At 34.9% G+C, this 27,177-nt stretch overlaps 1 protein-coding gene across 5 annotated transcripts in view; it reads right to left on the bottom strand.

Annotated features, from left to right (window-relative positions):
• FSTL5 (follistatin like 5) overlaps nt 1-27,177 on the bottom strand; it is a 289,125-nt gene that overhangs the window by 244,966 nt on the left and 16,982 nt on the right. For 4 of the 5 annotated variants that reach the window (XM_027676801.1, XM_027676804.1, XM_027676802.1 and 1 more), the window contains exons 1-2: nt 25,291-25,402; nt 18,343-18,481 (exon numbers count right to left, since the gene is read on the bottom strand). In XM_027676801.1, the coding sequence (XP_027532602.1) occupies nt 18,343-18,481; nt 25,291-25,295 (144 nt within the window). In that variant the 5' untranslated portion in view covers nt 25,296-25,402. Of the gene's footprint in view, nt 1-18,342; nt 18,482-25,290; nt 25,403-27,177 lie in introns of those variants that run through there. The other variant, XM_027676803.1, reaches the window with a different exon arrangement.

Below are 27,177 nucleotides of genomic sequence, written 5' to 3'. Positions count from 1 at the left end.
TATTTTCTTAAATTTCAGCTGAAGATTTTTGCTTAAGTTTTCATGGATTAGTTTTCTCAAAAGACTCAAATTTTAATTTTGAGCTGCCATTAAAACTACTAAGAAAAAACCTCTGTTAGCATATCACAGGTCAGCCTTTATGTGATATTTCTTGGGACAGTAACATGCTCAGTAGCAGCATCCAGATGGAAAAAAACATCCATAAACCTCAAGTTATTTCAAAATTAACCTGTGATTAAACTGGTTGTAGCATCTCTCAGTTCAGAAATTTAGTTTCTGCCTAGAGAAACCCTGCTATATTAGACTTCTCAACAGAAAACTCAAGAGTTAAAAAATGCATAAAAACTTATAATGAAGGTACATTAAATAAAAATTCTTTCTCATTATTGAAAGATAAAATATGTGAATTAATTTCTGCAGAAAACTACTAAGAAATAATGAATTACGTTAGTGAGTAAATGTTATAAGCACCTATAACTTAGGAAAACTAAGTTCAGATTCTCAGGGAAATAGGAACTGCTCATCCTGATAGGAAACATACAAAAAAAATAAACAAACCTCTCAGGGTCCTACAATGTAAGAGAGGTAAACAAAACATTGTTTATCATGACATTTATTTCCACCTGTATTTGTGCAGCATGCTAGAGTTTTGACACTAGTTGTCCTGAAAATAAAAAAATATACCCATATACTATTAGAAAGTATGTAAATGTACAAACATCATGTATGAAGAAAAACATACTAATTCTGTGGAGGCCTTTATAGAGCCACTTTTACACATATTTCTGTAATTTTTCTCCTGTATTGCACTGCGATATATAAACAAAATATTTTCACCTAACGTGTTAACAGTCAAAGAAATTACATACACATATTTACTACCTAAATAAAAGTGAAATGATTACATGAACTACAATACTATATTGTTACCTATGGCTAGGAGCCATGTGTAAATAGAACAAATCATCTTGCATCCCAGGATAGTTTTATCAGCTTTGATATAGCAAAATAGTTTTGAATTTAAGTCTCCAACTAAATTAATCAGACAAGTTGCATGGTTTTGCATGGGTTTATGTTGCACTATATCATATCAGCCTGATGAAATGTATTGATGCCGAACAAAGGAGAACTTATCTTTCCTGTATGACCAACAGAGTAAATTTAAAGTAAATTTATCAAAGCACAGTGGATGAAAAGGCAGAAAATGTCAAATTTTCTGAATTTTCTGTTGTGTCTGTGAACTAAGAAAAGATCATGGGTGGTTGACCACACAAATTGCTATTGTTACAAATCACAAGTTATAAATTATTTGGAATATATGTCAAACAAGGCTGTGCATAGAAATTGATTTAAATATTAACAAATGCTTTTATGAGGTATAAATGCTCCTTTTCTGATACTATTTTCTTTTTTTTTGTCTGAACACACAAGTACTATCAACATCTCTCAAAACATCCTAACACTTGGACATCATCATTGTTCAGAAATTATGTGTTTACTAAATAAGATTGGCATAGTATCAAGTCTTATTTAGAAGGACTTCATATCAACAATAAGAGGTGTAGAGAATGATGGCCGAGGGGACTCTTAATGTACAGTGATCCCCAAGAAACTACAAAGCTACTTATAAGAAAGATCAGAGATGATCTTTAAAGGTAGACATCATTCTAGGACTAACAAAATACCCTAGCCATGCTAGAAACAGTAAAGCTCATTTCTTACCCCATTAAAATATGCATCATGTGCATTATGTTTATTTTTCTCGTTTTGAAAGAAAAGATAATATTTATAAACCAGTGGACGTTGCACATAGAAGTATATTCACTTCCACTTAATTGTGTGTTTTTTAAAAGACAAACTACATACTTGTATTGTACCTAGAACTCACTTGTCTCTGTATCTGAATCATCTGCTGAGGATTTGGGTATGTGTCTGCCAGAGTGGGCTGGTTATAAAGAAGAAGAACCTTATTTTTTCTTCGCAAAACTCAGGCAAAGTCTCCTTTTCCATACTGGCTCTGTTTAAAAAGTAGCTGCTGAATTAATGGATTCTTAAAATAAACAAAGTACTAATTAGTGTAAAACATATGGTAGATTGTCCTTGATATGTGACAAAAATTTAAATAATTTAATAAACATAAATCACTAATTACAGAAGCTCTGTTGAAAAAAGGAGTGCAAAGTTATTTGCTTAAATTTTATAATGAAAAATTATCATTAGTCATATCATAAAATGTAGTGAAAATGCAGAAAACTAGTTTTATGTTCATTACCTTTAATGCAAATTCTGCAGTAGGGGTGCTTTGTTACTCTATAGTAACTAAAAATAATAATAATTAGAAAATTAAAGAAATTGCTATTAAAGAAAATATTTGAGAGAGATATCAAGATATTATTTCTATCATGTTAAACCATACTGAAGCCATAGTAGTTGAAGAATAATATATTCATTTATATTAACACAACTTTAATTACAAGAAGTCTGAATTACACTTGCAGAGAAACTTTTTATTCATGGGTGAAATAGCAGCATGGTCGCAGCCACAGAGTACAAGTGCACATACGGCACAGGGCAATCTGGTAAACTATTCTCAGAACTAACTTGATCAATGCCATTAGACTGAACATTTGTCTTCAACGAAATTTCACAGAATCAGACTTCATCAGATTCTTAGCAACTGCAATACAATTGCAATTTAAACTAAAAATGTATGCAAAGCAGAAGCGATGACATTTACATTTGTAAAGATATGCTGTTAAGCAGCAGTAGGCAAGGCCTTGCTTACCATGGGAAGGAAGAAAGAATGTGCAAAAAGTGAACCATTTTTCTGTTGCTCGTCAGAATGCTATTTACTGCAGAGAGCTTTTTAGTTTAATGTTTGCAGTAGGATTCTTGAACTGGTATTTTGCATACACAGTCCAGTCTTCTTAGAGGTTACCACTATTTATAGCAACAAATTCTGAGAAAATAATATGCTACAGGTTGGTCTTGTATTGATTAAGGCATCATATGAATATAAGACTGTGTGAGGGAAACGAGATGTAGAGTTAGGTTGCTAGGCAAACATAAGGAAATATACAAAGCTGTTGAAGTTTTCAGAATTAATGACTTTCCCAGGAGCAGGCATTACTAGATATTATAGTCTTAGAATAAGCCTTACAGGCCTCTGGAGAAAATCTGATGAAGTCTTGAATTCATGAACCCATGTGAAAAGAACCCAACAGTATTTGGGAAGCCTAGATACATGAGATTTTTATCACTACAACCAAAACAAAACCAAAAAAAAGCCCAACCCCTGGGAGTGGGGGGCAGCTGAAAAATGTGCTGATTTGATTCTTGTTTTGCTGATTTAGATCCCTGAGGAACACAAAGAACGATCATGGCAGATCCAGGATGGTGCATATGAAACAGTTTTTCCTCTTTGCATGCAGATTACAAGCCCTTAAAAGCAAAGTGAAAGCAGAGAAGAAATAAAGATACGAAAAAGTTAAAAACAATCTTGTCTATGACCACATACTTTGAAGGAAAACTCCCTCTAGATCAGGCTTCACAAAAGTGTGTGCTTTCTATGTATGGAAAGTGGACAGAAAAAGTTCTACACTAAGGGTAACCCACAGGGTTTTTTATTCACGCCTATCTGACATAAAAGCAAATCACCTAGATGGTGCAAGGGCACGTAATTAGTCTTAAAGGCAGCCTTGGACCATGTAAAGCAGAGCAGACAAAGCCTTTGTCCGCAAGGTGAAACAATTGTTCTGGGCTAAAGTTACAGTTTAAATCCCAGTGTTCTTTAGTACCAACTGAATCGAAGTAGCTTCCTGCTAATGACACATTAACATTGTGTACACCAAATGTATACACCATGTGTTCTGTTCTACAAAATAACACTTCTTTTTCAAAATAGGCAGAGAGAGACACATTAATGCATTCAAAGCAACAATTCCTTCTAGTAGGATTGTTCATGATTCATATGGACACATTTCCTAAAACTGTTGCCTAGTGTAAAAAGACCTGTGTGAACCAGGCTGCAGGTAGCTCCCAAGAGAAATAAGCACCCTAGGGTCAGGCCTAAAGGCCCTGAGAACTATTGCAGTTGAAAAGAAGCTGAGAAGTAGTTTTGGGTTTTATCATATCTTTAAATTCAAGAATTCTGATTTCACTAAATAAATTCTTTTAAATAGGACTGTAAAGTTTTCTATTTCTTTTTTTTTATTATTATTATTTCCAGTGTAAGACCTTGTCCAAGAGGAACTGTAACAATTCTACAGGCCCGATAAAACAGTAGTGAAAGGCCAAATACAGTCTTTCCTTAATTTTATTGAAGCAGCAAAAGGCCTGTTTCCCAAATTTTGCCATTTTTCCACAATGGAAAAAAAAAATCTAATAAAATCTTCATGCTGACTTTAAGGATGAATTCTTCCATTGGCTGTTACCCGTTATGGTAACATTAGGACTTCATTAGGACAACTGTCCTAGAAAAAATGGCCTGAGTTGAATAGGAAAAAAAAATCAATAGAACTGAAGCTTACTCTGGGTAAATTTCTTAGGCAGCTCACTCTTATGGAAATTCAGTGTAACTATAGCTTCTTTAATATGATGTCTTCACATTTGTTCTTTGATGACAGACCAAATACATATAAAATTTATAAGCAGTTTCATAGCACATGACAGAAAAGTTCTACCAATTTTATACTGCTGTGCAGTGTTGCTGGTTTTATAACACTTCAATCATTAAAATGTTTAGTGCATGGCTTTAGCAGTGCAAGAAGTGTATACTTTTGCATTAAAACATGTACCACTATGACAAAAACAGTTCATATACTGAAGATTGTATAAGCCAATTTATGTAGTCAAATCTAGGCTACAGCTCTTCTTAGCTAAATTGAAGGAGGTATGAGTGCTACGTAAATAATGACATTACAGAAGTAATTACCACTATTTGTGCATGGTTTGCATTAAACTTTAAATGCTTATATGTTTAGTGTAGAATGACTTTCCCATGCATAGACTGCAAAAGATGTACTTTCTTCCTGCCTACCAAGTAAGACATGTGATAACACAGGGCAGTTGATGAGGTGCTGCAGATGAATATACTTATTTCATATAGCTCATAGGGTATTCCTATTCAGCATACGTATTCATTTTGAAATTATCTGAGAACACTCCACATTTGAGTAGGCAAAGAAGGGGGAAAGAGAGCTCCAAGAGGTAATGTTTTAGCATACTGAATTATCACAGGTGATTTTAAGAGATAGTATTTAATGGGTATTCTATTATCTTCCCACTTATGTGAGCTCCTAAAACTCCAGGTACCTTCACAATTGCTGAAAAGTGGTATATTTCTTAACAATATAGTGCTATTTTTTTTTTCAAGAAAAAGAACCCTCCCAGTACAGATGGATCTTATCTGCACAATTCCCAGTGACATTAATGGGAGTAATTTGCCTAAAACCCCTATTCGTTTTTCTTTTTAAATTTCAGAGATGGTTTTAAAGTGTAATTTTCCAAAACCCACAGAATGTGCATTGCATTTTATTATTCAGCCTGTCTGAAGCTCATTCAAATCTTATTTTTCCTCATTGCAAATTTTTGTCCAGATAGAAGAAAATCTGCAGAAAGAATGACGGTTAGAGAATATAGGAATGAAAGCATAAATATCAATTACCTTCTTACAATCCAGGAATGTAAGTAATATTTAGTCTGCATTAAGACATAATTATGGGTAAAATTGTAGTCTATCTACCAGTATTGATTAAAACCAATATGCTGAGACATCTCTAGGAATAATAGTTTGTTTCTACCATTCATTTTGTAAAGATAAAGATAAGGATGCAGAGCAAAATAGAAGTTCATTATATGAATATTAATTGATTGCACCTGCCCTTTTGTAAAGCATCAAGCTGCATATTGGAGGAATACATTCTTATAAACCAGAGATTTGATGAAAAGTTATATAATATTACCCACTGTGTGACATTTAGGAAACTAGAAACTAAAATTAAGATCATATTTTTTCTACTGAATCTTTGAAAATTCAAGATTAATTTGGTATTTGATTGTTGTATTTCAACTAATTTTTCAAAATAAATTGTGAAGTACAGCTCTATACACTACAGATATACTTACAATTGGTCACAGTTTCCCTGCTGTGAACTAGGCAATGTACTGTAAAGCTTTTAGTTATTTTCTTTTGGCATTCATGTTGAAAAGAAGTAGTTTTAAAAAAAATGTGCAGAGAGCGGAAATAACAATTCAGTAAATATCTGAAGTTCTAATCTAACGGATAATAACGTATTTTTCAATTTTAGTTCCTTCTATACATATATATATATGTATAAAGACATCTATTTTTCTTCCATGCCTTAGACTGATACTAGTAGGCACAAATAAAATTGGGTTTGTTATGAATCATAAACTACAAATAATGGCTCGTAAATATTTCCTTGTGCTAAAACAATGACTTTCATTGTATTTTTTTTATTCCATCTAATTGTGGAGTATATATCAGGAAGCTAACACTGGAAAAACAAGAAATGATAAACTCTGTTCTTTACTAATTGCTAATAATAAACCACCAAAAAAAATTATCAGAAAATATTAAGGTATAGAAAATATTTGAAGAAATAGTAATGTCTTTGAAAGGAATGTTTTACTCATGCCCCACTTATGGGAGGAATGAAAGTATAAAAAAATAAAGGCATAACCTTTATATGGAAAGTCAGACTGGCCAATGTAATGGTTTCTCAGACCTTTAAAAAACCCCCCACAAAATATCAGCTGCAATGGGAATAGTCTTTCACAACTTTTAGGATCAGCTTACAGTAGTTACTAACAATTTCAGAATCATTACATCAAATAATGTAACATCAAATAATGTTAGATATACCAACAAGTTGAATAAATTCTATTAAGATAATGTAATATTAATGTTTTATTACTTGCACTGATGTATGCAAATAATCCTCAGGTAAGAGTAATAGAAAGTAATGGCATTTTCATGAGACACTAGCAAATTGAAAATTGTGCTGATGCCTCAAGAAAATTTCTCCCTAGAAAATACACTTGAATTATAGGCTGTTTATTCCAGGTTACATAGCCAGAGTTGTAAGCAATAAATAAAACAAATGACTAATAATTTTTGTTTGGTTTGTTTTCATTGGAAGAAGTGGTATAGTATAAGCTTGTTAGATTTTGTTACATGCATTGAGCTGGGGAATTCAATTGCATAAGGTTATATGATAGAATTAACAATGAACATTAAGCAGATGCTATTAACATTATGCAATGTTGAAGAAATATTTTGTGGTATTATACTTAGTTCGTACAAACATACTGTTTATACATTACGTGTTCATTTATATGAATAGTATAAATGCAGTTTTGCACTTAACAAAGTACATTAAATGAAAACTTCAAAATAACAAAAAACTAAAAAGGTATGTCAAGTCAAACAAAAATCTCTTACTCATCTCTTGAATTTCATGAGACTCCACCTGGAGTACTGTGTTTAGCTCTGGAATCCCCAGCATGAGAAGTACATGGACCTGCTCAAGGAGTTCAGGGGAGGGCCACAAAGATTCTCAGATGACTGAAGCACCACTCCTATGAAGCCAAGCTGAGAGATTTGGAGTTCTTCAGCCTAGAGAAGAGAAGGCTCTAGGGAGGCCTTACAGTGGCCTTCAATACTTAAAGGCCTATAATAAAGCCAGAGGAACTTTTCACAAGGACATGTAGTGTCACAGAAAAAGGAGGAATGGCTTCAAATGGAAAGAGACTAGGTTTAATTTAGATGTTAGAAAGAAATTCTTCACTATGAGGGTGGTGAGGCACTGGAACAGGTTGCCCAGAGAAGCTGTGGATGTTCCATCCCTGGAATTATTCAAGGCCAGGTTGGATGAGTCTTTGAGCAACCTCATCTAGTGAGAAGTGTCCCTGTACACATTCCTACAGGAGGGTAGGAACTGGATGATCTTTAAGATACCTTCTAGCCCAAACCTTTCTCTGAGCACTTTTAATGAGGTCGAATAGCAACATTTTTGTATTGGTAAAGTTTGGGAAATCTTTCTTTTGACTTTTATGGTTTAGGCATTAATTTTCCATGTTCTTAAAAGCATTTAAGCATAGTTGTATCAAAGCATAATAATTTTAAAAAAGGTATAATTAAGACATCTTTTAATTAGGTTGTCATTAAACTCTCCATTTTCTTTGTGTAGGCCTAAGCATAGCTACCAAAACCTTTAATGCTTTCAATGGACATTATTTGAAAGGAGGTTGGGGTTTTTTTTATTGTTAGCTCTTGGTTGAAGGGATTTGAGCATAATGATGGATGTATGTTCTTGTCCGATATGATTTACCATGGAATCAGTTATCAGACACAAATACAATGCCCTGAGCTGGACTATCTATATGACCCCATCAACAAATATAAAAGAAGAAGAGTAAAAATAAGATGTCATGACAACTACTGTAATCTAGCAGTCACCCCACCCAGAGCTGAAGACATATTAAGGTAAGCATAGAATACTTCAATAAGTCCGCAAGGTAAGACGACAGAAGTCTATGAGACTTTCTCAGTGATATTTTGCTTTATAAACAATGGAGATAAAGTTAGAATTTTCCAGTTACAAAACTCTCAAAAGAAAAGGCTGCTGAAGAAAGATAAACCAAATATACCTAAACCTAATATACATAAACACAGATCAATGTTTCTTACCATGGTTCCTTGCAAAGCTTTCAAATGAAAAAATTTTAACTTATCAGGAAAATAAATGCTAAAGAAATAGCTTAAATATTGTTCTGTCAAATACTTGATACTGAAAGAGAAAAATATGCATTGTTCACACTAAGTGTAGATGGGTTGTTTAACTTGACATCTTGGTAATACAAAATCAGAACAATGGATATTGTAAAAGCAAAGAAAAAAAGGTATAGTATAATTTCATCAAATATGGTTTTATCTAAAAAATACCAGATTTGTGCTCCCACTGCACATTACACTCTTAGTAAAATTATCACAGATCAAAATTACTACTGAAAACACAATAGAAAAAAGTAAGCAATGAGGAAGAAAGAGTTAAAATGAGTGATATTTTCCTAGTGCTAAAAAGTCAATTTCTTCTGAACTTCTTTTTCTACCACACAAAGTATTAAGGGTGTTTTAAAATATAGATATTGAAAAGAAACATGGATGTAAGACCTAATATTTAGCCAATCTAACTGGGGTCAATTTAGAAGGAGTCTAATAGTGCACAAATATTATGCTTTGATTTTATACTAAAGCCCAACATAACAAACAGTTGTCTTACAAAACATTATTGCTGTATATAAATGTTACATTTCCTCAGTTGGGAATACATTACTGTATAGATGCACAGTATACTAATGTTTAAAACAGTAGTGGGTTGACCCTGGTTGGATGCCAGGCACCCACCAAAGCTGCTCTATCACTCCTCTCCACAAGTGGAGAGGGGAGAGAATATAAAAGGCAAGGTTCAAGAGCTGAGATAAGGACAGGGAGACATCTCTCACTGAAACCATCATGGGCAAAACAGACTCAGCCTGGGGATATTAATAAAATTTACAAATAACAAAATAAGAGCAGGATAATGAGAAGTGCAGAGGTCAATGAAGCTAAGATGATCCGGGGGGGCAGAAAACTGGAATGGTTTATTGGACTCACAAGTTCATATTTAAAGGGTTTAAGGTTTACATATTTAACAGGGGGTTTACATATTCATCGAAGGTTTGCATATTCATACTATTAAATTTGGAGGGGGTTCACAAGGATGATATAAGGGAAAAACCCAGGTTAACACATCTTGGGGTCTTAGGAATTACCTCATGGGAAAAACCCATTTTATCTTAGAGGATTTTACAGGGGGGGAACAGGTAACACAAAGCGAGAGATAAGGTACAATGGTTCTTCCGCATAGGTCTGATGAGATCAGGATGTGGCTCTCTGGCTTGGGCAGGGCATGTGATAACATCATGTAAGGAGTCTTTTTACATTCTGCTGAAGAAGGCAGGAAGAGTCCACAGAGATGAGGTTGGTGAAGAGGGGTTTTCCCAGCTTCTGTAGCCCATAGCTTTCTGCAGAGACTATTCAAATATCTCTCTGCAGATATCATATCTTGGAATCCAACAGAGAAGTATATTAAATATTAAAAAAATTCTCCCCACCCTTCCCTCCTTCTCAAGCTCTACCTCCTCCCCCCCCAGAGGCACAGGGAGATGGGGAATGGTGGTTATTGTCAGTTCATCACAGATTGTTCCTGCCACTGCTCAAGGAGCAGCGTGGGGTCCCTTCCATGGGAGACAGTCCTCCAAGAACTTCTCCAACATGAGTCCATCCCACAGGTAACAGCTCTCCACAAACTGCTGCAATGTGGGTCACTTTTTCATAAGGTGCAGTCCATCAGGCACAGCCTGCTCCAATGAGGGTCCCCCATGGGATCACAAGTCCTACCAGGAAATCTGCTCCAGCATGGGCTCCTGTCTCCACGGGTCTGCAGGTTCCTGCCAGCACCCTGCTCCACCACAGGTTTTCCATGGGTTCATGCCTCTTTTGGGCACCTATCTGCTCCAGTGGGATGCAGGTGGGTCTCTGCATCCCAGTGGTCCTCCATGGGCTGCAGTGGCACAGGGTCTACATGGCTTCCCCATGCTCTTCACCACAGAGAGCAGAGGATCTCAGCTCCAGTGACTGAAGCACCACCTTCCCCTCCTTCTCCACTGACCTTGGTGTCTGCAGAGTTGTTCCTCTCACATGTTCTCACCCTGCTTTTTTCTGTCTGCAATTACATCTGCACAGTAACTATTACTTTCTTAAATATCTTATTCCAGAGGCATTACTGTCATTCCTGATTGGCTTGGCCTTGGCCAGCGGTGGGGTACATCCTGGAGCCAGCTGGCATTGGCTCTGCTGGACTTGGAGGAAGCTTCTGGCAGCTTCCCACAGAAGCCACCCCTGTAGCCTCCCCTAGCCAAAACATGGCCACAAACTCAAATGTTTAAAGTACATCATTATTTTCATTTTAAAAGTGAATTTAAATATCTAGTTAGGATCAGAAAGATGAAAAATAAATCATAAGCTAAGAGGATCGTTATTTAAAAAAAAAAAAGAGTCTAGGGTACAGCTCAGTTTGTCTGCACACCAATAAAACTGTTATACATCATGTTTATTATTTAATAATATTTTATATAGATTTTTGCATATTATTTTTCATATTATAAACATTGTCTATGCTACAGGATATAACTTTCATTTTAATAAACCAAGATAATAAAGGTTAGTAAAGATAATAAAGTCTACATCTTCTAGGTAATGCAAATAGATATTAAATCCATGGGGAAAATGGCTGAGAAAAAGAAACAATAGAAAAGACTGGAAAAATAAAGCAATTGACTGAGAGGGAAAAAAAAAGATGGAATTATATACACAATAGTCTTAAGGACCTGAAGAATAAAAGACAGCAAGGAAGGTATGGAAAAGAGCCATATCTCATAAACACAAACTTCAAGTACCTGGCCTCTTTAATGACTTTGAAATCCAAACAGCACAAATTTGAACAGGAGCAAATCATCCCATGTAATATATCAAACAAATCTCATTGGGCTTTGTTTTGTTACTACTGTGATTGCAATTTGTAGCGACGATTTGCCATCACAATAGAATATGAAAAAACTTAATGCTAATCAAGAAGCTGAAATGATAGCTGACAGAGATTGTATTTGCATTGATTCCCAAACACCAGAAAAGTAAAAAATCATTGTCTTATCTATTCAGAGGCTAACTGGAAATCATTTTCCTAGAAAGCAATGCGAGAAGTCCAAGCTAAGTACTGAAGATAATTACGCTACCTCATATACCACTACTTTGTATTTTATTCTTTGTTGCCACCCTGCCATATGAGATTAAAAAAGTGATGTTAATCAAACGGTAGATAATACATGTGAATCTCATAATTCCTTAAAATATTTGAGTGAGATTCATCTTTTCCACAGTGATGATGTTCAGCAATGGGAACAGATCTAGCAAGAGGTTCAGTGCAATAGTTAAGACTCACCTTTGTTCCCTCACTAGCTCCATTGATTTGACTAAAACTTTACAGATAGGTGTTGCTAATGAGTATCAGTAGGCAGCTTGAAAGGAGGAATTCTTAATTGCCTTAATTCCAGATTTTGACACTCCACCCCCTAATGACTGACTAGCTGGAAGAAGGACTATAGAAGAAATTTTACAGGGAGATTTTAGAAGCAACTTTTCTAAGACTTTTTAAAAATTGCTCTAAGCATGCAATGAGAGAGAGCAAAAATAACATGTTTAATTGATATTAGCTTATTAATGTACAATGATTGTAATGAGACTTAAAAAAAAAAAATTACCCATGCCTTTTGAATGCTATTGCCCACAGGAAAAAGTAAATTAGAATGCAGTCTCTCCCTCTAGGAGAGGATTTTAAACTATCAAATTTTATGACTTCTCAAATCCTGCAAGCAAATAGATTTTCCAGATAGACACTGTAAACTATAAAAACTCAGGTTGTTTGGAGACCAGACCACACAAGGAAAGCTCAGGCTATTTTTGAATCCTGAAGTACTACTTTCTGTGCATTTCTTTCTTGGCCATGAAACCCTAAATGAGAATAAAATCATTGAACACAGCCTGTCTACATTTTACAGGAGTTTCACTGTGCTGTTAGTTAGGAGAATATTTTATAACTTTTGGGAAAGAAACTAAAAGCAAAACATATTTTCTGTGCTTTGTGCTTATACATTCAAATTTATCTTTAATAAACTGGGAGAAATATTTATGTTTTTCCCTTGCTTTGTTTCACTCAGACAAAGTCCTTATTGCTTAAACACCTCTAAATTGTACCTAATTCTAATGTAACCTAACCCCTCTAAACTGACCTAATCCCGAGGCATAAATTAATGAGAATTGGGTTGAACTGCTGAATTAAGCAGTGAATAGCAACAGTAAGAAGGGAAGGAGAAAGGAAAAAGGGAGAGAGTCAGGTTTTTCACAGGAAATTAGAAGAAATATTTTAGTCTGGAGAAATACCACAGACAAGAATGAAGGTTGCACATCTGACTCAGCTCCTATTAGCCCTTTGGTCACACAAGACAAAATCAGGACAAGACTGGAAACAGCTTGAATCAACATGGCAAAAACAGTTGTCCATGAAAGCTGGTAAAATCAAAGCACATCCCCTTTGCTGCACCCTCTGTACACTGCATGCTCAGATGGACAATAAAATCTCTTTCCAGATGGAGGGTCCTTTATAGGTCAGGACACAGGCCCAGGCTAAGGCTGAGGGTCGAGCCCAGTCCAAAGTCCAAGCTCCCTCGATTCTCCCCCCTATTCTCAAGTTCCCCTGGTCCTACCCCCACCCATGCTGCCAAGGTAGAGTTTGCTCTCAGTGGGGCACTACAACCCTGTCTATTACGAGTGTAATGGTCCTAACTCCATAAATTCAGAACTGGACCAAAGTCCAGGGGACAATAACTAATTTAGCACCTTCACTGACTGTCTCTTGAGACTAAAACTTAACAGCTCCCCACCTATGACAGGATCATTAGCAACCAGCCACTATTGCCAGTATTATTCCCTACTAAACCATGTGAATCACCTCGCTTGCCAAGGAAGGTTGTGTGTGCACGTTAGATACGCAGAGTTGGCATGCTCTGGAATATACATATGGATGTACAGGCTATATTCCATATTTCTTAGGCTCTGACAGAGAATCAGCAGGCAGCAGTTGGCTTTCTGTTGGCTACCACCTACCTGTTTATACCTGGAAATCTCAGAGCATTCACTTTTTCACTGAAAACATTGGTGTCAGAGGCATGCAAATGACAAGAAGAAAATTCATTAGGATGCTAGAAATACTTCCTAATGATATCAGGTGGGAACGTAGGTATGAACAAATTGCTTACAATACTTCAGCAGCAATGCAAGAAGACTCCCAAATGGAAAGTACCTTACAAACTTTTCCAGTGATTTGACAAACGAAGAACGAATGGTTACCTGGCTTAACAAAAAATTCACATGCTGTGAATATTTTCCAGCCTAATATTTTCCAGCATAACCACGTAAGTGTAAGCCATGGCAGTTACACAAGGGAAGGGGAGTGAAAATAAAACTTTCAGGAGTGCTTTGTATATTCTTTCTCACTTCTGGTTCAAGACAACTCATCTCTTCCTGGTTTTGATTATTTCATATATTAGCAATGCAGTCAAACATTTGATCTTCATTGCCATTATAATGGCCATGATAATGAACATTATTATAATTATAGTTTGGGTCATAATTATAATTTAGGCATGAACTGCTTCAAGTTCTTAGACGAAAATTTCCAGAAAAATAAACCTAACACTTGCAAGTCAGCAGCTCCTCTTAGGTAGCAGCTATTAAAAATTCCACTGTAATGCTAGAGCAGTTCCAACTAATGTATAATAAAATTAGAAAACCTTTTCATTAGTGAAGCATATGATAAATTAAAAAGTCTGAGGAAGAATAGTCTGTGATTCATACAGATCAAGTTAAACACAAAAAAAACACATTTCTACACATTAAGAAATGGCTGCATAAGTAAAGGATATGAAGAGCAAAGTTGGGAAATCAGCAATATCCACAGAACTAGATCCAACTTTTGGTTAGTGTCAAAACATGTATATTTCAGGTAGCACCAGACTGCTCTGACATTAGCCAAGGAAACAGTGCAGTCCACACTCAGAAATTAGGATACTTAAAGCATATTCTATTATAATTTTCCTCACAGTTTTAACAACAACAAAAAAAAGTAATATTGAAGACTGAAAAATAGTGCTTTCAATTACCAATAAAAATGTTGGTGCCTTAAAGGCAACACAGATATCTTCTAAGGGAAAAACTGGATGCAGGCTATCACACACTGCAGCACTGAATATTTCTATCAACAATACCAATTTTCCTAGTTATTTCCACCACTGAAGAAGAATATGAGTTCTGTACAACTGTGCTGTGAGAAACAATTCAGCTATATATTTTACTGTATTTAAAACAGCATGAGATATCATCATGTAATTGTTCAAGTATCTGTCCTCATGTTTAATTTATTATAAATAACTTAAAAACCACCCCAAAAATCTATTGAAACCAGGAACACACATGATGCCATCTGTAGAGGAGGATAATGATATATCTCAATATTCTGGTATAGGAAAAATGTATGTTCATAGTCCCTTTCTGAATGCATCATAGGTACACACAGAAACTCAAATAGTCATAAAGACACTTCCTTAACTGGAAGGTTTTCTAATCTCTAAATTGAATCTTTAGTTAATTTTTCAGAGCTCCCTAAAAAGCCAGGTGTCTTACCTGGCAAAATGTGCTGAGACTTTATAGTGATCTACCTGCACAGTTTGTTTTTCTCTGCAAATCAGGATGCTATGAACCACACAGATCTGAATCACATCCCAACACAAACTTACTAAACAACCACTTGGGTCTGAAAATTAATTAAAAGCTTCAGGCTAAATAGTTTCGTATGAGAACTGTGGATTGCAGATGTGGAGGAAGGATGTATAAAGCAGTTAATAAAACCTGATATGTACAAAGTCATAGAATATTCTGAGTTGGAAGGGACCCACAAAGATCATCAAGTCCAACTTCTAAGTGCATGGCACACATACAGAGATCAAATCCACAACCTCGTTGTTATTAGCATCATGCTCTAACTAACTGAGCTAAATTGTCTCTACTAGTCCTGTGAAACACGTTGAACTTGTCAACCATCTCAAGTTATGAAAGGTGGATTATTTGTTGCAGGTAAATGATAAATATCATTGAACAGAGAAGGTTTAGTTAGCTATTGAAGATGTAGAAGGTTTTTGGAAGTTGAGAAGGGAAGCTAAGGGACAGAACAAAGATAGATAATATCAACAATTTCCTAAGTACAATTATTTCAAAAGGTTTTGAACAACCTAGAAACGAAACTTGTGCTAAAAAATTGATATTTGAAATCAAAACTGATATTAAAAAATGAAAAACTCTCCAATTTAATTCATCACATATTTAATATCAACCAATTAAAGCAGTGGATTAAGGAATATTGTATCTTGTTCACTATGTAGACATTTATATTTTCTAAAAAAATTTTGTAAATCTCTTTTAAAAGATTTTGTAAAAACTTTTTTTTTAAATCTTTTGTCAAAGATCTAAAAATCTCTTTTAACTTTTTGAGGTTTCATCAGTAAAATCCCCAACTATCAGGCTGACTACATAAATTGATAAAAAAATTTAATTATATTTTATTATATGTGATTATTAACTGTGTATTATAATGAAGCACAGAATCAAAGAATGTTTGAGGTTGTAAAGAACCTCTGGAAGTCACCTTGTCCAACCTCCCTGCTCAAGCATGGTCACCTACAACAGGTTGCCTCAAACCATGTCCATATAGTTTTTAACTGCAGGTTAAAAGCAGGTTGACAAGCTCACTGGGCAATCTGTTCCAATGCTCAGTCACCCTCATAGTAAAATAACGTTTTCTCGTACAGAAAGATTTTCCCTATTTATAAAGTTTTTTCCTTATGAACACTTTTCTTATGCATTCAGATTATCATATATACAGACTAAATGCCTATCTGTAATTTCCGTGCATGAGAAGCTGAATTTGCTCATAATCCCTTTTAAAACAACAAAAGCTTTGTGATATGAATGCCTATTCTCACCATGAACACAATTATTATTTTAAGATAATACCGAAGTACCAACAGGATTGTTTTTCCCTGCAGGCTGACATTTGGAGTTGCTCTGGTTGGACTATCATCCAAGTTAGATAAATTCCCCTTTGTTAGAGCAAGAGTGATTACTCTTTTTTTTTTTTTTTAATCTTCACACATATAAACTTGCATACATATTGCTTGATCAAAGCAAATATGACTCTGCTGATATTCACTATCATCTGTTTGTAGTAAGAATTCTACTTGCATAATTTAATCTAAGCACTTGATTTATTAAGTGCTTGATTGAAGCAGAAAGTCTTCTTTACCATATTATTTACATGTTTTCAATATGCATATCTGTGCCAAAGTTAATTTTAAAAATTCACTTTAGAAAAGTTTTGCATTCCTAGTTTTTTTATACTAACACATATCCCTAATACCAAAATCTTAACTATACACTAAACCGTTTTTTTCATTTAGACTTATTGCCTAGAAAAAAACCCACCATATCTTCTTTGTTTTTCAAAATAAATTTTATATCAAGTTTTCGATATTTTTTCTTTATGTTGTTTACATACTTGTATGTGTGATCTCTCCCAATATTAAACTTGAAATGTTTATGACAATCTATTCTAAGTATTACACGAACATTATCAGTGGATTAGAAGCATTTTTAAGAAAAAACAACATATTATTAGTTCCACATCTAAATCTCAGAAATTATGCTCATTATAGCCCATATACATAACTGTATAATAAAATCAAATTTTAATATTTTATCTTCCATCTGTTAGAAAATTTTTATATTTAATCTACATAGTATACAATAGTCAGTGAATAGGCAAATATTTTACTTGTTTGAGAACTCAGTTATCAGTTCCTCTCCCTTATACACTGAGATAGAATCACACAATACCGGATCTTTTCCTTGTTGAGGACTAACAATAATTATTTTTCATGTTTTATAAAAAGTATTGAGAAATAAAACTAGCCAGATCTTGAAACATTAACCAAAACTAACATTTAGGGTTTCTGGCTATATCTCAGACTTTTTTTAGTTGAAGCACACGTATTCAGAAGGGTGAAGTTTTTTTAGGGTCTGTTGACCTGACAGTAGGCCTTAAGGCTCCTCAGATGTTGCTCCCATGACTACTACTGTACCAAGAAGAATTATGTTGATCAGCTCTATGCTAGTTCTAGGCAGCCCATGGAAATATTACAGCCTTTTCCTTGCACACTTCTTTGATGGGCAGTTCCCTTGTTTGCTGTTTGATCTGAAATTCAGTGAGGACTGGGACAAGTCATTGCCTTAAGCGGATGCTGACAGTTACCTTAAGAGACAGCCTCTCCTGGAACTCTCTCTCTGAGTTGATGTTGATACACATAATCTTTAGTTTGTGAAACTAAAACAGAGCTTAGCTCACCCTCTTTGAAAGTTTTCTGGGCTTTCAAGTCAAAACACCTTTTTTGCTTGTTTGCTCGTTAAATCAAGTATATATTTTTGCAGGTGTTGTTATTGTAAGAGTTAATTTCTGAAAATTACTCCAAAAAACACAAACAAGATAGGATTGGAGTATAATTTATACCTTGACCATTGAAGAAAAGCAAGAAGTTTTAGAGAATAATCCATACCTTGTGGCGTAATCTTACTAGAGGCTGATAGGGCCTAAAGTCATATCCTTCCTTGACTGGCCACCCTTCTGCTTCCAGCAAAATGCATCCAAGAAGTAAAACAGTCGACCACCACATAAACATCTTTACAGGTCTGTTTCTGTCAAAATAAAATGTAAGAGTTCAGTGATGTCATATTACCTTGGCATGAACCATATAATAAAAGTTTACAATACTGTTATTCCATTTGTGGACTTGAATAAATATTGTAGATATAAGGCAATCCATCTGGCACAACAGCAAAGAGAAAAAATAGTAGTAGTATTTGGGATGACAATACCAATTTGGTTGTGCTGAACAGAGCGTTTTCTTATCATATGAGAAAGTCACTAGGGAAACAACCAGGAAAAGCCACAGAAAAAAACAGAACATACTAGAAAAGCAGTGGTGAAAAATGCAAAACATTTTCTCAGATGAAGGAAAAAAAATGATCATCAATCAACTTTTGCTTTTAAATATAGTTTCTCACAATGCACTGTCATAACCTTAAAGGCCTATAACAATCATACACATTTATAGATACATATGTCATGAGAGTATCTTTATGTGGTTCCTAATGGACTTATAAATGTGCATTTCGTAAACTGTTTCAGAATCTATTAGAAATATGCAATATTTATTATTGATGTTCAGCATTTGTGTTGAAACTATCATGTTAAATAGACAACACAGCAAACTGATTCTTATCAATTCAAGACACTCCTAAGTAAGTCTGCTTAGTCTATGTTATTTAATGCTCCAATATGGGACAGAGATGCAGGATTTCATTTCATGAAGGCTGGCTTACACATGAATGGTTTGGTTTTTTTCCCCTTTCTACCTTGCCCCACCAACATAGAAGCCTCTGATAAACATAAAGATATACAAGAATAAGTACAAAATATCCTTTGTGCCTTAGGAGCACAGTGTGTACAGAATGTTAAAGTCTTGACTGACATTTTTCTTTTCTACGGAAAATCAGCTGAGCATAAAATGTGAACAATTGAGGATCACTTATTATCCTGTATCATTTACGGTCATGATCCTGGCAATACTGTTACACAAACTGTGGATTTGATTCCTATCATTCTTCATATAGCAGTGGTTCTCACAGTAGGTCTCTGCCTCTGAAGGCAGAGACTGCATAGAATTAGTTCCTGTGGATATATTAAAGGTAGTAAATGGACTCTAGTCTTACTCTATTCACAGTCTCAGTAACATAATCCTACGTAAGTCTGCTACACTTCTCTGGGGACTCTTACTCCAAACTTGGTAAAACCTCTTAAAGGTTGCTGTCTGTTTCATTCTCATTCCAGCTGATTTTTTACCAGCCTGCCTTGATTTCTCACTTGTAACTCAAACCAAAGCTTGACATTTGTACACCATAATACTTTAACATCACTTACGTTTTGTTCCACCAAACCCCATCTCATTCTGGGTCTCCCTAGTAATCAAACTTAACAATTCTTCTCATTTATTATTGCTTATTCCAACAGTTTCCACTTCAATTACCTTTTTTTGGTGCTCCAGCTTTTCTAATATACATAGTAGAAGTTTCTCTCCTAAGAGAGCTCACACAGAATATATTAAGCAAAGTATAATTCGAAACACAGAAAACAAGCTCTATTACAGAGAGGTATTTTACATAAATAATTTGAGGCTTGTTTTTTTGCACCTGTTCAGTAACTGGATATTATAGTGAAGATAGGAAATGACACAGTGAATATGTTTTCTTGGGTTCCCCTCATACTTCCACCTAAACAGAACTGCTAATCAGATGTTCCAGTGGACTTTTACTATGGGATTATTACAACAATAAGCTTACTGACTTGAAGCACAAAAAGGCTTATTACAGAACTCTGAGGTTTCAAGTACATTGTGGTATGACATTTTCCTTCTCTGTTTCTGTGTTAGTTCTCAGTATGATTGTTATTGGAACAATAAGTCCATTAAAGGAAAAAAAAAATTTAAAAAAAATGAAAATCAGAATCTTGACTTTTTATCTCAATGAAAACATCCCTTTATTTCTGTTTGTTAAAAAAAAACTTTGAAAATATTTTATTTCTGACTTTCAAGGTCAGAATTAGATTAGTTTAGCAGTTGTGCATGCTAAAACTAGCTATGCACAGTTAAAGCTTTGTCCCCTTTATGCACTTGTGGAATATCTCTAAGTACAATGAAAATTTGGTTGGAGAAGTCGTTTCACAGAAGATGGTAAGGGCAGCCACATTCCACCACCCTCGCATCTATACTATACATATTTTAGCCTCATGTGGTATAAAAGAATAGGGTCCTTATAGTCTCGAAAATTGTTTGACCTTGAAAGACTTATTCTTTGCACTTGTACAGAAGAAGAGAAAATTATTACATGCTCAGTTTCTGACTTTATTACTGTTACTTGGATGAACGCTTACAACATAAATTTAAAAAGTCAGCTTTTTGGACAGATGCCACCTAAAATCCCCAAAGTGTACAGAGTGTCTTCAGTTATTATTTGCCTTTTTAGAAATAAAAAATCCACTTTTTTTCCAAGTAACATAAATTGAATTTATTGCACATCTTTTAAAACTATTACCAAAACCACAGTTCTCCTTAAAACAGTACTACATCTTCATTTTAAGAAAAATTATTATCTGTTCTTAAAGAGTTGAACCAAAAAGCAGGAATAAAAATTACTTTTCAAAGCTTTACTACAACTCCAAATTTTGTTGCTGCACATAGGTGAACAGAAAGAAATAAGTTATCAAGTCTATATACTCACGTTACCTAAAATTACTTCCTTCTTTTTTCTTCTTGGAGGTACAGCACAAATGATAAGTAAAGAATTTCTGTACTTTCTTTTTAATGTTATATTATCAATGGATCAGAAATTGTGTTTTTGAAGGATGCTTATACTATGCATTCTAGGGCAAAATGACATATTTCTGAGCTCAATTTTGCAATATGATCTAGACCCTGTTTACTCATTAATTGTAATCTGGCAGAATTTAATGTTTCAGTGTTTAGGTAACATTCTTCTGTATTTATAACTCCGTTAATTATACATTTGTAAAGCAGTTGCTTTAATTTTTTTATTATATGACTATTTTTATCTTCATTTTTTTTTTTATTTTGTTTCAAGTCATGGAGGACATACTGAGTTTTAAGTTGTCAAACTTTCCACATCATTAAACTTGAATATATGAATGACTACAGTTACTTAGTATGCTTTTATTAAGTGCAGAGGGTATATTAAGTAGTGTATTTTTCACTAGAACTAGAGATCAAGTGGGCTTAAGGAATTTCAGGGTCAAACAAATGATTAAAATAATTAAATGTTAGAATCAAAAGTATGTTTCACAGAAAAACGCTGAAAATAAAAGATTTTAAGCAGTATTAATACAGATTTTAATAAATATTTTGAAATATAGGGCTCTTGAGTATAAGCAACTTAGTTTTTTGTATTTTTCTGCAATCACTGCTTGGAAAAGTGGAAGAAAGAGTTCTACTTCAATGTCCCAGACAATATATATGTTACAGAGAACTTTGGAAGGGGTGGGGGCTTAATCAAGGATGAATAAGTCATTAATCTCACTTTCCATCTCTCAGGGAACTTGGCACAGACTGCAATTTAGGATCTGAATTAAGCAAATGCACAGACAGAAAAGACCATGGAGAGACCAACTTTGAAAGAAATGTTCCAAGAAATAAGTGTTATTCAATTATGTTTGACAATTTCAGTGAAATGCTATTGAACAGATAGTTTTCTTTGTTTGTCATGTTGCTGAGGCATCACCCTGAAAGCAGTGTAATGAGTTTGGTTTTGCTATGACAGTTGTGAAATAAGACTGTCAGGCAGTCTGACCTTTCCCATTTTTTCCAGTGATGTGTATGTTCATGCAAAATACTTAAGCTTTACATCTCCTACATATCTGTAAGGATTTCAGGACAAGACAAGATAATAACTTACGTACTGATGAATATAATTATGAATAGTCTGCTGTTTTCTACTCAATTCTGAAATTATTTGTTATTTCTAAGGCCTTACAGAAGTAGGAAGTAATTCCACCCCATATTTTCACCACCCTAGTGTTTAAAATGTTTATTTTACTTTTTCCCAACTTCACCAGGCTCTGTCATTAAACATCTATAAATCAAAGTGTTGTTTCCATGAATGTTGCTTCAGTTCTTTATTTGCACTAAGCACTGATGTGATACTGTAAATAGAGGCAAATATTGTTTAATAACTACTTAATATTAAATTGGTGGCCAATGGTAGTTGCTTAAAACAAGTAAAGAGGTAGGGGTAACATAGTATATTCCCTCGAGTCCGTTTACTGCCTGAGCTAGAAACTGCAGCTAACCAATTTGTCTGATATCCACTGATGGGGACTTAGTTCCTTAAGTTTGTCTTCTTCATTTTTTAAGGTATATTTTTATTTTCATAACATCAGGTGGGTTTGAAGAGTGTTGCTTCTTTATATTTATATAACCATGTTTAGAAATCTGATGAATTTATTTGGTTTATACTCTCTTTAAACAGATACCAACCTGTACCTCTGCGTTTTCCTGTTTTCCTGTTTCTTTCTCTGCACATTCCTCATTTATAATACAGCCTATAGGTTAAAATGTAGAGAGAAATAAAAAAAAATTCCAGTACATCTTTTATTCTATATATGATTTGTCTGCCAACAAACACTGAACTGACTTTCCTAAACAACTATTAGCAATAACTCCATATCTTCCGTAAACATCTAATTTACAGCTACTCGGTGCACGTAAATAATTAGGGTGTGGGGGTTTTTTTTCCCCTCACTACATGCAAATATTTAGGCTGCTGTGTTTCTTTCCTCATGTGCATTAATTCTCTTATTGACAATTACCTTAATGTGCCATTTTAGCATTAAACTGATCTATGTTGTAGGAGTCTTTTGTATTGTTCTTTGTCAGCCCCAGATTTGCCTTAAAACCCGAGGCATGGGAGTGGAGGATGCATGTCAGATAATGGTTATGCCTTACTTCTCATTGCACAGTAAGTTCTTTGGCATCAAATTTAGATTTTTCTTTCTGATTTTCAGAAAGCTCTGTCATCTCACTTTTTAGCACATTTCCAGGGCATTCATGAATCTGATGCACTCTGTAGTTTTCTCACTACTGACTTCATTTCAATTACTTCTAAAACTTTCTGATAAGATATTATCTATGAGAGGATTCTTTTATTCTGTGACAAGTTTGTTCCTTAAAACCCTTGGGTGAGGAGTATTGCTGGGAGAACTATACCTTCTGAATTGACAGAAGGAATACCTGGGGGCATCTCACTCACCTCCTTTAGCCAAGGGAACTGGAACCCTCAAATATTTTTCAGCAATTTTTTCTTTTAAACAAAGGAAACTACATGAAAAGTTAACAGAATTCCCACCATTATCCCTAATGATCAGCTACTCACCCCTGAGTTGGAGACAATTTCTTTTAATTCTAGAGAAAATGCAATGCAAACCTGTATCTCCCTTTTCTCTCCTGCTAATGCTTTTCACCCTTGCAAGTTCAATATTTTGTGAAAAACAACCTAAATCCCAGTTCTGACACCTTACTTATGAATATCTAATAATGATTAATATATTTCACAACACCATAGTGAGTACTGCTTCTCAAAGTTAGTATGATTTCTAATTTTCTCGGCAGTTCATTGATAATGTAAATTTTGCTCTCTGCCTGACTCTTCTTTGTTGGACTAGGATAGAGGTTGTTACTATGAGAGTTTAGCAAATACATACTAAGCACTACGTTACCTGTCCCCATGCTGTAATCTTCACAGAAAAGATTGAAAAAATATTTTATTATACACAACCAGTTCCAAATGTGAAAATGTATAGTTACACAGTGTATTTAAAAAATCTAATTAATATAAGCTGGCTTAGCCAGAGTTTCTATAAAGAGTGAAAATACATACCAATTATGAGAATGTCCTACTTTAAAATGTATACATATTTAAAATTAATAAATTTCTCATTGTCAAAGATTTTTTTTTCCAAAATTTCTCAGCTCTTATACTCTTTTCTGGGTAAATAAATGGTGACTAGCCAGGATATTTGGCATCAAGAACAGAAATATAATTCATTTGAAAATATAACTCTTCCACCCCAATAAACTTATCTGATCAACTCAATGTCTCTACAAAGTACAATAAATTAAATCTTAAATACTTGTTTGATCACTGCATTCTTCCTACCTTTAAAAGAGAAGACACGTCAGATACTAACCTGGCATTATTTGAGAGGTCACTTTTAACACATCAAGGAGTAGTACTGTATACTCTCAGGACATGTCAATCTCTGTCTTTTACATACTACTAATCTCAATTTAAAAAAAAGCATAAAATTAATTGTCTATTTTGTGTGGATCAGAAAAAGACCATGAGTTCTGTCACCATATTCAATGTTATTAATAGGTTTATAATACAGCTACAGTAATAAATATGAACCATGCTTCATTGCCTTTGACTTTGAGGATTTCATTGCATATAATGATGGATGCAAATAACTATCCAGGAAAGAATACTCTGCTACCATTTCTTAAGATGCTTTTATCTACTCTTATGGTTTCATGGTAGAAAGGCACCTGCAAACAAAGTATTTTTTTGTCTAGATAGAGATTATTATATTGCATTGACTTCAAACAAGTAGAAGAAGTTTTAGCTAAAAGCATGTCTTTTCCCATTAGCCTGCCTCTACTGTACCCTAGTGCCCCATATCTTCATACAGCCTGTGTCATCAAAAACCTTGTGACAGATATCATACTAGAGACAGTATCATAGTCTCTCTATGAACCCAGCTATAACCCATATCAAGCAAAGTTTGTCCTTGTCAAAGTGCTACGTGGAAAGCAGATCACAATGTCGTGACGGCAGCTCTCGCCTCCAGGACTTGCTGACAGCTCTTGCGCACTGCATACCTCATGCTGTCACCCTCCAGTTCTCCTCCAGAAGTGGCAGCCACGCTCTGAACTAGAGTTGTTAGGTCACCTTAACTGCGTACAGCAGGCTCAGGGCTTGCAACAGCGAAGTACAGCGCTGCCACGGCAGCCAACAATTCGTGCATCTGTGTACCAATCTGTTCCGTCTCTCAGCTGTGACTTTATGTGGCTACAGCCACTGACTGCGCAGGCACATGCTCTTCATCCTTCACCCACCAAAAGAGGCTGGTACAGTCATTTTGGAACAGCCAGCAATGCTGCTGACAGCACATGTGCTGGAACATATATGCAGCAAAATACTTTTTTAAAAAATCTCATGAAAAGCACTCGCCATGCCAGACAAATCCTGCCTCTGCTGATTGCTGCCCATCTCTCCCTCACTCCTTTTCTAATTTAAACTGCAAAACCATCATAATGCACAAGCAGTAGGTGGAGTGCAGACCCTTGCACTCTTGGTCCTGCACTTGGTCTTTGTGTTGACATTACAAACATGTCAGGTGTCTCCAAGGCAAGTACCTCAAGGCACCTCTGTGGTGAGCAGCCAGGACAAGGGCTGGCTTTCCCTGCCTTTCACTGTAACTCTCTCTCTCTGCCCTCATACCACTTGCACTGCCAGGTGCTAGTAGGTAACAGCAGAAGCCAAGGCAGCAAAGTGTCTGTGAGGGTGATGCAAGCAGGATTCATTTGCCCAGAGCTTTTGTAGAAGAGCTTCTTTGGAATTGGCCCTAGAGGTTTACAGTGGCTCATGTGAGCCTGTACGCAAGTGGCCTGAGTGTGGCAGGGGCATTTGTGAAAGGTCAAAACACCTAAAATGCAGATGCAGTGAGGACACTTATTAGGTGAAATCATTGCTGCTAACTTCATGCTCTAATTTATTCTTACCATTTTCCATATATTATTTATTTATTTATTTAAAGGATGACTCACGGATGTCTTATTGTTAGTGTCCCAAGTTTCAATTAATTATAATGAAATGAGAAATGAAAATTTTAAACCTTTCTTAGCATGTTCTTCACATGGTCTCTTAATTTCTTTAATATTACAGAAAGAAGAACAAAATGAAGGCACTATATTTCACACATCTCAGAGGAATATTTTTAATGGATCCGTGTTGCATTTATTGATCTAATTTTTTCCTAAGACTTCAATATCAACATCAGGGTGGTTGACATCACTGATATACGCAAGTGCTAGTTTGTGAAAGTTATACTGTTAGCAAGGTGGTCTCTTTCTTCCCTCACTAAGCAAATTTGTCACAGCTGGTTCCCTAATATCCTAGAGGATCCATCATGGCAGTATCTGAACTGATGGGAATTCAACTGCTTCATATTATGAAATCAGAAACAGAAAACTTGCCAGCTTAGAACTCATGTGAATAGTTTGATAATGTTAATGTTTTACAAAATTTGTAAATTAACACCTGTTTACCTTGCACATACTAGAAAAGATAGATGTTTTGGTTTTCAAGTTTTTAATTTTGTCCTTTTAAATAAAATACTGCTGATATTAATTAAATGGAAGAAGAAACAACAGTTGTTGACACTTCCACAGTAAATTGTTGTGTATTTTTGAGCAGTTATTCTAGAAAAGGCAAAATGGTCTCTTAAGATGCAACTTCTTTTTTAAAGAGGTAAACTGCTAAATTAAAGACTGAAATTCTACATATTTGCTATGATATGCTAATCTACCACCCTTATGTTATTCAAGAGTTCTTATTATGTTCCCTTTTGTTATTCAAGGAAATTCTGATATTCCATAAAACAATAGTTACCAACAAAACCATTGAAACCTCTGTGTTCTTGAACTCCTTGAATGAATGCTAAACCATATGTCTGTCATTAATTCAAACAACCATTATAACCTCTT

The sequence above is a fragment of the Neopelma chrysocephalum genome, unplaced genomic scaffold (assembly GCF_003984885.1).
Source record: "Neopelma chrysocephalum unplaced genomic scaffold, ASM398488v2 Primary Assembly neopelma1_42, whole genome shotgun sequence".
NCBI lineage: Eukaryota > Metazoa > Chordata > Aves > Passeriformes > Pipridae > Neopelma > Neopelma chrysocephalum.
This window is presented reverse-complemented; position numbering and strand designations above follow the sequence as displayed.